General features: G+C 62.6%; 2 protein-coding genes across 8 annotated transcripts in view; one reads left to right on the top strand and one right to left on the bottom strand.

The window, feature by feature from the left end:
• LENG9 (leukocyte receptor cluster member 9) overlaps window positions 1–822 on the top strand; it is a 3382-nt gene extending 2560 nt beyond the window's left edge. The window contains exon 3 of the mRNA XM_027768858.1: window positions 6–822. Within this exon, the coding sequence (XP_027624659.1) occupies window positions 6–479 (474 nt within the window). The 3' untranslated portion in view covers window positions 480–822. The remainder of the gene's footprint in view (window positions 1–5) is intronic.
• A 276-nt stretch (window positions 823–1098) lies between these two features.
• LENG8 (leukocyte receptor cluster member 8) overlaps window positions 1099–9497 on the bottom strand; it is a 14883-nt gene continuing 6484 nt past the window's right edge. For 4 of the 7 annotated variants that reach the window (XM_006169931.3, XM_006169930.3, XM_027768857.1 and 1 more), the window contains 13 exons: window positions 9011–9182; window positions 8567–8668; window positions 7608–7721; window positions 7080–7332; window positions 6705–6846; window positions 6284–6487; window positions 5590–5868; window positions 5362–5502; window positions 4970–5255; window positions 4284–4385; window positions 4138–4206; window positions 3923–4052; window positions 2750–3849 (listed from right to left, as the gene is read on the bottom strand). In XM_006169931.3, coding sequence (XP_006169993.1) covers window positions 3263–3849; window positions 3923–4052; window positions 4138–4206; window positions 4284–4385; window positions 4970–5255; window positions 5362–5502; window positions 5590–5868; window positions 6284–6487; window positions 6705–6846; window positions 7080–7332; window positions 7608–7721; window positions 8567–8668; window positions 9011–9182 — 2581 coding nt within the window. In that variant the 3' untranslated portion in view covers window positions 2750–3262. Of the gene's footprint in view, window positions 1678–2749; window positions 3850–3922; window positions 4053–4137; window positions 4207–4283; window positions 4386–4969; window positions 5256–5361; window positions 5503–5589; window positions 5869–6283; window positions 6488–6704; window positions 6847–7079; window positions 7333–7607; window positions 7722–8566; window positions 8669–9010; window positions 9183–9497 lie in introns of those variants that run through there. The other 3 variants (XM_014584785.2, XM_014584786.2, XM_014584784.2) reach the window with 3 other exon arrangements.

Genomic DNA, 9497 nt, shown 5'->3' with positions numbered 1-9497 from the left:
CCCTCCACCTGACGCTGGCGCTGCTGCGGCTGGCGGGTCCAGGGGAGGAGGCGGCGGCAGCGGGAGCTTTGAGACGGGCCCTCCGGGCCCCAGGGTTGCCAGTACCCCCCGAGCTGCGGTTCCAGGATCTGGAACTGCTGGGCCACCACGTGCTCTGTGCGCCTCCTTCTCCCACACTGGAAGACATGGCCCGAGCGCTGGGTCAGAGGCTGGAGGATGAGGGGCTGAGGGTGCTGCAGCCCCCTGGAGGGTTGCGCCCCCACCTCACCCTGGCCAAAGTGCCCTGTGGCTCTCAGGCCCGCCTGCCTGAGCCACAGGTCAACCTGAGGCAGGAGCTGGGGACCCAGCCACTGAGGAGACTCTGGCTGTGCCGCGTGGGGAGGGCAGGGAGCGCAGATCAGCCCCTGGCCGAAGCCCCTCTGGAGTCTCCCGCAAAGGACTTCGGATCCAGAAGCCAGGGGCGGAACCACAGGTCCTAGCAGGAAGGACAAAGGGCGTGCTCTCTCTCTCTCTCTCTTTAATTTTGGTTTCTCTTAAGCTTCCAAGTGGTGCTCAGTGCTCCAAGGAAAGAATGGAGAAGGAGGGGGGGAGAGGAAGGGAGGGGAGGCAGAGGAGGAACATCTGGAAAAGAAGCAGCCTGACAGTCCAGCTGTTTGCAAACTCATAGCACATCCTCCAGTTACATGGCAGAAGAGGGAGGGAGGGCCGAACAGAAAAGGGGAGGAAGGAGAGAAAATAACTTAAATAAACACACACAGAAAGAAAAGAGAAGGAAACATGACGTGAGCTGGTGATCCATGAAGGTGGGGCGGGAGGGGGGGAGGGAAAGAAAAGGGGGGAAAAAACCAGAAGAAACACTGGGGTGGAGGGAGGGCCACGGAGACAACTTAATACAACTCGAGACGAGGCGGTCCGGCCGGCGAGGTCCCGCGGTGGCCTCCGGGGTCAGCAGTGTGGGCGGCGTGTGGGTCTGGCGGTGATGGTGTCGACACTTCTGGGGTGGGGGGCTGAGGGCACAGTCTCTAAGCAGCTCCCCTCACCCCAACACTGAGGCCCCAGAGGGCTAGCAACAAGAGTCTCTGGTGAGGCAGCCGGGTGTTGTGCGGTCCCCCCCGCCGCAGGCGGGCACGGCGGGACGGCCTGTCTTCTTTGCCCTGGCCCCCCGGCGTGGGACGGGCCAGAGCGCAGGGTCAGGTGCCGGAGTACAAGCTCGAGAGAGAGAGAGAGAGAACACTGAGACAGCATTAGTGAGTGGACGGTGGGCAACGGGAGCCTACAGCCCACACCCCAGCCCTCTGCTGCTCCCTCCTCCCAACCCACCCGAGGCAAAAATAAAAACGTAGAAAAAATCTCTGTACAGACTCCCCGGTGGGAAAACGGGGACAGGGACAGGCTCTTCCCGGAGCTCGTTCCCTGCTAATTAATTTACAACCCAAGTCCATGGCTCAAAAACAAAATCCGCAAAGGCGGCGCTAGGGGCCACAGCCCCGCCCCTGGCCCATCCTCGCTGGTGCTCAGAAGGCCGACAGCTGGGCCAGGCTGAGGCGGCAGTCGATGCTGGAGTTGTCGGGGCCTGTGTAGGCCAGGCCCAAGGGCTCTAGGAAGGCCCGGCAGGCGGCCTCGCCCTCCAAGGCCAGCTCGGCCTGCAGGTAGGAGACTGGCAGCACAGGGCGGAAGCTACGGAGACAAGAGGAGAGAGCGATGAGGCAGGCAGGTGGGCCGGGAGGGCCCCACCAGCAGGGAGTGGGAGCCCCCAGGTGGGTACCCAGTCTCAGCACAGAACTTGCTGGCTCCCCTACCACCCTCCTCCCCACCTCAAGGGCTTGGGGGGGCCCAGGGTGGGGTACTGGCCCCGGACCCAGTCGAGCCCCCCCTCGCCCTCACTTACCTGTGCAGGGTATGAGAAAGGAGGGGACAGGAGGGGAGGGTGGCACCGGCTCCAACACTGAGGGGCAGGGTCAGAACATGGGAGGGATGTGGGGCTGACAGTGCTAATCTGGGGACCGCCCTGCTGCTGCCCTGCCTGGGCTCCAGGAAGCTGGGGCTGGCCAGTGTGGAGCTCACTGCGACCCGCCCGAACAGTCCTTTACCGCGACTCAGAAGACACGCCCAACGGCCCTCTGTGGCCCGGGTCCCACCACGGGGTCCCACGGACCAGATGGGAAACACTCCGGTATGGATGGGTGCATCTGCACTGGACAAGCGGGCTCCTCATCACCGTCCCTTAGCCAGCGCGGGGCACAGCTGTTCAGTGTCCCCATCGTGCTGGGCAGGAGCGACTGGCAGTGACCTCCAGTACCGACTTAAGCGCCAGTGCACAGCCCGATTAAGCATCTGTGGATCTGAGGGCCGTGAAGGCCCTGGACCACCCTGCGGACACTCTGCGAACAGGAATGCGCCAGCACACAGCTGCTCCAAGAGCTCCATGACCTCGCTGGGCCCTTCCTAAGGCTGCCCCTGCCCTCACACACACGCTTAGAAACAGGCACCCCAAGAGTCAGCGGCACCGAGCACAGGGCCCTGGTTCTCCGGGAGAGCCCGCCCAGCATGGTGGCCCTGGAATGGACAGCGGCTTTGCCTCCTGTCCCAAGCTGGCTCCCGATCCCCTCTGGACCTAGATGGGCTCAGGGAGGAAGGTGTCAAGAGAGTGAGGCCAACTAGGAGCAGGGCACACCCCTGCTGGGCCCCGACTAATGAGGAGCCAGCCTGCACAGGAGCAGAGAGCTGCCAGGGCTGCTCCCTCCTCACAACCTGCCCTGAAGCCTGCTTGACACAAACTAAATCCAAGCGTGAGTTTCCTAACCTCGGGCTGGCCATCCTTCCCAGCTCCAAACCATCGACGGCTCCCTACTGTCTTCCTGAGAAGACCAGAGAAAAGTCAGCCTAGTTGGCTGGAACTCACAGCCCCTCCGGCATTCCAACCGACTGCCCTGGCCAGGTTTTCTGAACCTCAGCGACACTGACCTTGAGACAAGATGGTCAGCATGGGCCACCTCGTGCACTGCAGGGTACCAAGCAGCATCCTTGGCTCCCCCCACCAGATGCCAGGTGTGCCCTCGCTGCGACAACCAACTGCATCTGACACTGACTGATGTGCCCTGGGGACCAGTCTCGCCACGAGCCAGACACCTCGTCCCTACTCAGCACGTCTGGCGAGTGCAGGGCACGGTCAGCAAGGCTCAGCGCCCCAGCCCGGCTGTTTCCCTCTACACTGCCAGCTCTTCGAAGGAGCCGGCTGGGGACGCGGTCGTGCCCGCTACCACTAGGTGTGAAACAGGCAGGTGCAGGGACCGTCTTTCCTACTTTCTCTCCACAGAGGGAGCCCCATGTGGAGCGGACAGAGGCGCGCAGAGGGCTTGAGAAGGGAGAATGGGAGCCAGGAGCCCAAGAAGGGCGCAGGCACCAGGTGCTGGAGGACACCAGGAGGGGGAGGGGTAACAGGGAGCCGGAGGCCCCTGGGCCTGAACAGAGGCTGGCTGAGGAGGACTGCAGGAGGGACAGGAGTGGGGAGGGCCAACTGGAGGAAGGAGGAAGGAGGGGCAGGGTGAGCCGTGCCAGCGGGGAAGCAGCCTGCTGGCAGGAGTGGCAGGAGCCCAGACAGCAGCCAGCGGCAGAGGGCAGGGGAGCTCAGCGCCACATACGTTTTTATCATGGCCTTGAGGGCAGCCTTGCGCTCCCGATCTGCAAACTTGTCCACGAGGTAGCCAGACATACAGGGTGCATGGCAGTAGAGCCGGAAAAAACGGTGGTAGTTGCCCAGAGCCCAGGCTGCCCTTAGCGCCAAGGCGTGGGCCACACAGGGGTCTGCCTTCAGCTCCCGGGTGAGGTACGCGAGCTCCGTGGTGATGTCTGGGGGCGAGACAGGCTGTCAGCCACGGGCTCGAGCCGGTGCTACCCTGCCCTGTCTGGGGCGGCCCCTCACCTCCCGAGTTCTTGGTGAAGATGTAGTAGAGGATCCGGTAGGCGGTGAACTCGCCTACGTTGCCCGGCAAGTTCTCGGCGTACAGTGACTTGAGCTGCGTCTGACACTGGTTGAACTCTTCGTGGTCGCCCTGGAGGGGGAGGTGGACAGGAGCAGCGGTTAGGCCTGGGCAGAGCAGCTGCTGCGGCGCAGGCGGGCACGCACAGGCAGCTCACCTTCTCCAGGGCAATGCGGGCGTGGGTCTCGTACACCTCCACCGTGAACTCCGTGCGGACGCCTTGCACCTGGGGCAGCAGCGAGAACAAGGTCACACGGGGCAGGGACGAGGCTGCTCCCGCCAGCCTGCTGGGGTCTGCCTCACCGTCAGGTCCTGCCGGATGGACTTCATCTGCTCACAGGCAAAGGCGTAGTCCTGCTTCTCCTGCCAGTGCGACTTGACCATGCACAGGGACTTCTTCAACACCTGCGCGGGAGGCAGCGGGGTTGAGTGGGAGCTCCAGCCTCCGCAGGAGGGAGGGTGAGCTACACTGTTATGACGCTGATGTCCCAGAAGGTAAGAAGAGCTGCAGTTGTGACCTTGGCGGAACGTGACGAGGGGCGACTGTGACCACGGCGGGATGCAGGGCGTGCTACACTGTTACACATCCCCACTCCCTGCCACCAGAAAGGAGGAACACCGCCAGGATGCACACTGTGAGCAGACACCCCTCTGGGCGCGCACCCTGCTGGAACAAAAACCGCGTCCCACCGCAGACCCTGGTCCAGTCGCCGTGGCATGTATGTCCCCCAGTTTCCAGATCGCAAGCCTGCAGAGGTGGCTTCGCTCCCCTATCCTAAGTAGGAGACACAGGCTCAGAAGAGCGAAGTGACTCCCGACAGCTGTAGAGCCTGGTTGCAGAGCTCAGGGCACAGGCCCAACCTCACTCAGCTGGGACATCTCTGCTAGGAGGTGCCTACCGGGGAGCCTTCGCCAGGCCGGCCAACCGCACTGCACCCCACCCCCCGTCACCCTCCCTGGCCCGGCTCCTGTCCTGCCCAGGCACTTACTGCCACAGGACGCACGGTGGAAGGGTCAGGGGCGCAGGTGAGGCGCAGGTAGTGCTTGGTGACGTCGGGGCAGGTGCCCACAATCTGCAGCTCATGCCAGTCCGGGTCGGCCCCACTGCTCTCCAGGCCGCCCACCTGCAGCACCAGGGGCTCCAGGCGCAGGCGGCGTGAGTGCCCGTGCTGGAAGCGGGCTGCCCGCTTCTGCTTCTTCAGCTCCCGCTCTGGGTCCTCACACTCCAGTGCTGCCATCTTTTTGCGACTGCGCTTGGTGGGGGCAAGGTCGTGCCTGGGGAGAAAGCAGAATAGGAGACGGGTGCCTCTCAGGACCTTACGCGCCCCTCCACCACACACCACCTACTGGTCTGCGTCTCAGGCTCCCACAAATGCCTCACCTCTTCCCCCGCTGTGCCCTGCCTCGGCCCCGATCCATGTGGGCCCCTCGGCCACCACGGCCCTTGGGGGGCGGATTCCGGCGGCCCACAGGGTGGCACTCACTCCCCGAATAGGAGCTGTCGGAATCTGTGTGCGAGTCACTGCACGAAGGAGCAGAAGGTCAGCTGGGAAACGGGCCGGCCCCAGCTCCCGTCCCCCGCCCCACCCCGGCCCCTGCCCATCCTCACCTTCTGCGGAAGTGGCGCGTTGGGGACCTGGAAGAGGAGCGGGAGCGCGAGTCTGTGCTGGAGGAAGAGCTGTTGTCCTTCATGAAGACGTTGCGGTTACCAAACTTGGTGAAGCTGCTGCCCCGCGCTCGGCCAGCACCCCCAGCCCCCGGAGTCCCTCGCTGGGACTGAGCACTCCCGCCCCTGGCTGCCGAGCCAGCCCCCCGCGGAGGGTGAAGGCTGCCGGGGGCCTCCCATCGCTTCTTCTTAGGGCTCTCAGCCACAGGCTCCCGGGCCAGCCTGGGGATACAGCAGGGCAGGGCATCACCAACCAGCAGGGGTGAGACCCCACTCCCAAGGCCCACCTGTCCACCTGGCCCAGGGACACTCTACCCCGAGGCCTTTTCCAGGCCCACTGTCCCCAGAGCACACGCCTGCAGAGGTGGCTTGCTCTCCCTATCTTGTAAGTAGGAGACTCAGGGAGAAAAAGGCGACTCAAGTGGCACAGTGTGGACAAGGGCACGCGAACCTCCGTGCAACGTGCGCTCCTTGGGACCCCATCCTTGGGCCTCCTCCAACAGGGACTTGGACTCCATGGTCCACCTCCTGACGGGTTTCCCTCTGCAGTTCCTCGTGCTTTGGACCCCGAGCCTCCAAGCCCAGGGCCCAGGCACCTCTCCTACAGCCCACTCCCTGAACCCCGCGGCCCACCCACCCTGGCAGAGGCTCCCGGCTCCAGTCGATGGTGTAGGCCGAGCCGTCCTGCAGTCGGGCCTGCAGCACCTCCTTGAGCAGCTTCTCGGTCCGGTCCTTGTCCTCCTCCGACTCGCAGGCGGTGAAGCAGCGCTCCACATACTCCTTCATGTCCTGCGGCCAGTCATCCGGCTTCCCCGACAGGCCTCCCCGGGCAGAAGGCCCACTGTGGGGCAGGGGAACGCTCAGCAAGAGGGCCCAGCCAGCCCGCTTCTCTTCCCCCTCCGTCTCATTTGGTGCCCACAGTGGCAGAGGGAGGGGTCCTTCTCCACCTCTGGAGGAGCGGACTGAAGTTCTATGCAGGGGCTGCCAGCGGGGCTAGCAGGCAGATGCTCCCTGAGGGCAGGCCGAGGGCCAGGCTGGGGCCAGGGGGCAGACATTACCTGTGGTTCTGGGCTTTCTCGGGGTTGGGCTGGGGGCCGAAGCCACTATGCTGGCCCTCCGTGTTAGAGCCGAAGCTCTGAGTGGTGACAGCAAAGGGCCGCTTCTGAATGTTGAACTTCAGACCTCCAGTCCCAGGGGCCGCTGTGAGGGTGGCAGAAGCCAGGTCAGGCCTCTCCCTGGCACACTGCGCATTTGCTCCAGGGACTGCAGCCAGAGGCCTCAAGGGCAGAAGGGGCCTTGGGCGTGGCAGAGGCAAGCTCTAGAGAAGGGGTTCTTAGAGGCACCACGTGGCCAGTCCAGGCAGCCCCACCCAAGCACAGCGTGTGCACCTCACGTCCAGGAGAACCAAGGGGACCCCACCCCACGCAACTTACGCTTCATGCGGCTCCACAGCTGCTGCCCCTTCTTGGGCTTGGCAGGCTCTGTGTAGGTGTGCGGCCCATAGGCCTGGCCTGCGGCCGGGCCCCCCTGGCTGTGCTGAGTGGCTGGGGCCGTGCCAGGCTGGGGGCCACTGTTCAGAGTGTGAGCCCCATGTTGGGGGTTTGAAGGCTGAGGGGGCTGGGCTGCTGGCAACTGCTGAGGGGCGGCCTGGTAGGCCATGCCCTCTTCCATGCCGGGGACAGGGGGCTGCAGGAGAAAGCAGGGGCGTGCTAAGGGCCGAGGCAGAGTCCTGGTGCTACTTGGCATGCAGCTCTCGACGTGGCCACCACTGTCCCGTGTCACTGGGAGGAACCCTGGGCAACCCTCTGAGGTATGTGTGACCACCAAGAGCCCTCCTACATGATGGGCTTGAACACCTGCAGCCCACTTGAGACGCCTGCAGCCCACTTGAACATCCCAGCCCACTTGAGACGCCTCCTTCCCTGCCTGCACGCTGCAAGGCTGCCGGGCCGAAGCGTTACCTGGTTCAGAGTTCCCTGGTGCTGGGGGGCTGAGGGCTGCTGGGCTGCAGAGGAGCCATAGGAGCCAGTCATCCCGTACTGGGAGGGGGAGCCGTAGCTCTGGTACACACTCTGCTGAGACACAGGAAGAGAGGTTGGTGCCGACCGGGGGTGGGGTAGGGTGTGGGGGGTCTTGCTTGGGAAGCACATACAGCCCAGAGCACTCCACTGACACCCTGACCTTCTCTCTTCTACGGTATAAATGCGATCGGTGAATTTGTCTGCATATTAGAGAAAGAAAAAGGGTGAAAGGAACAGAAGCCTGATCAATCCTACATGTCCCCTAGAGCAAAGCTCGAAGAACCTTTCACAAATTCTCACTGAATTTAAACACTACGACAGAACAATAAGAAAAAAGCAAAGATGGTGAGGATGGGGGGACAGCAGGTGGCAATGGTGGTTAAGGTGCTGGACTCCCACATGGCCAACCACTCTCTCTGTCTCTCTCTCTGGTGAGCACACATTCCCTACAGCAAATTAAAAGATGATAGTAATAAAACTAAATAGGTTTTAAAAAAATGTGAAAACCCATGCTTCTGTGAAGCTTATAATCAAAAACACATGCAGTTGTACAAACACATGTCACAAGTCAAACAATAAATTCCACAGCATGGATAAAGCAAAGGGAACAGAAGAGGCGAACAAACAGGTGCTCAGGGAGAGGCCTCTGGAGGCGGCCTCTGAGCAGACCTCCGAGGGCGTAGACAGGCGTGAATGACACGGCGTGTGCTCACGTCGAGCAGGTCTTGGCAATACGGGAACAAGCGTGAGAGAAGCGGGGTCAGCCTGGGTGTGAGACTTTGGGAGCCACAGGAGGGGCCCTGGACTCCGCGTCTGGGTGACGAGCCAGCAGAGGGTCCCCCGTGCCCTGCACACCCGCGGGCAGCCAGCCATAGGAGAGCTATGCTGCGAGCACTCACCATGGGGTAATAGTAGCCGTAGGGGTAGGCGTAGTTGTACTGCTGGTACCACTGGTAGTACTGCTGCTGCTGCAGGGCTGAGGCTTCCGCCTGCGACACGTACTGCGGACAGAGGGCCCTGCGCAGTCAGCCTGCACAGCCAGAGCCCCCGAGCTCAGGCCTCTCTGCCACTGGTTAAATGCCAAGGAGTGGGCCTGGCTCCATGTCTCTAGCATATATGCAAGGATCTTAGGGATCAAGGGCATGGTCTCCCTCCTTGGGACCCCTTCACACCCTGGGTTCCTCAGGGAAATAGATCTCTCTTCTCTTGCCAGATGCAGATCCCTGAGAACACCTTTCTACGTTCCCCTCAGAGCACCTCAACCTAGCACAACAAGAGGACGCCAAGCCATATCCTTCCAGCACCCCCTCAGCCAGGATGCTCAGGCCGTGTGGCCTCCTTACCTGTGCACTGGTGACCGGCCCATTGCTGCTGGCCTTGGAGCTGCCAGCGGCTCCTGCTTTACTGATGCTGGCCAGGGCCTGGCGGGCTTTCTCCCACTCTGGGTTCTCGTGCATGGGGGTCTCAATGCCATTCTCTCTGCCTGCCCCAGCCACCATGCTGTACTGAGAGGACCTAAAGAAAAGGGGTGTCCATCAGCCTGTTTTGCTGCTACACACGGGCGGGCAGGAGGGCAGAGGCAAGCACTAGGCCAGTGCCGTGGCCCGCGCCGGACAACCTCCCAGAGCCCACGTGCTCTGACCTAGGCTACTCTGGTGACCACACCTGCTTCCGACTCTTCATGACAGAGCAGTCACGACACACAGACACCCTGGGATTCCCAGCATCCCCACACCTAATACAGGACCTGGCCCTTGTAGGTCTGAGTGTTTCGTGAACCAGCGAATTCTGGTACTACCCCAGTCAGCAGGATATCATATACTTTTGGGA

This window comes from Tupaia chinensis, unplaced genomic scaffold (genome assembly GCF_000334495.1).
Source record: "Tupaia chinensis unplaced genomic scaffold, TupChi_1.0 Scaffold147674_1, whole genome shotgun sequence".
NCBI classification, from domain to species: domain Eukaryota; kingdom Metazoa; phylum Chordata; class Mammalia; order Scandentia; family Tupaiidae; genus Tupaia; species Tupaia belangeri.
The sequence above is the reverse complement of the archived record's forward strand: the minus strand, read 5'-3'. Positions and strand labels throughout refer to the sequence as shown.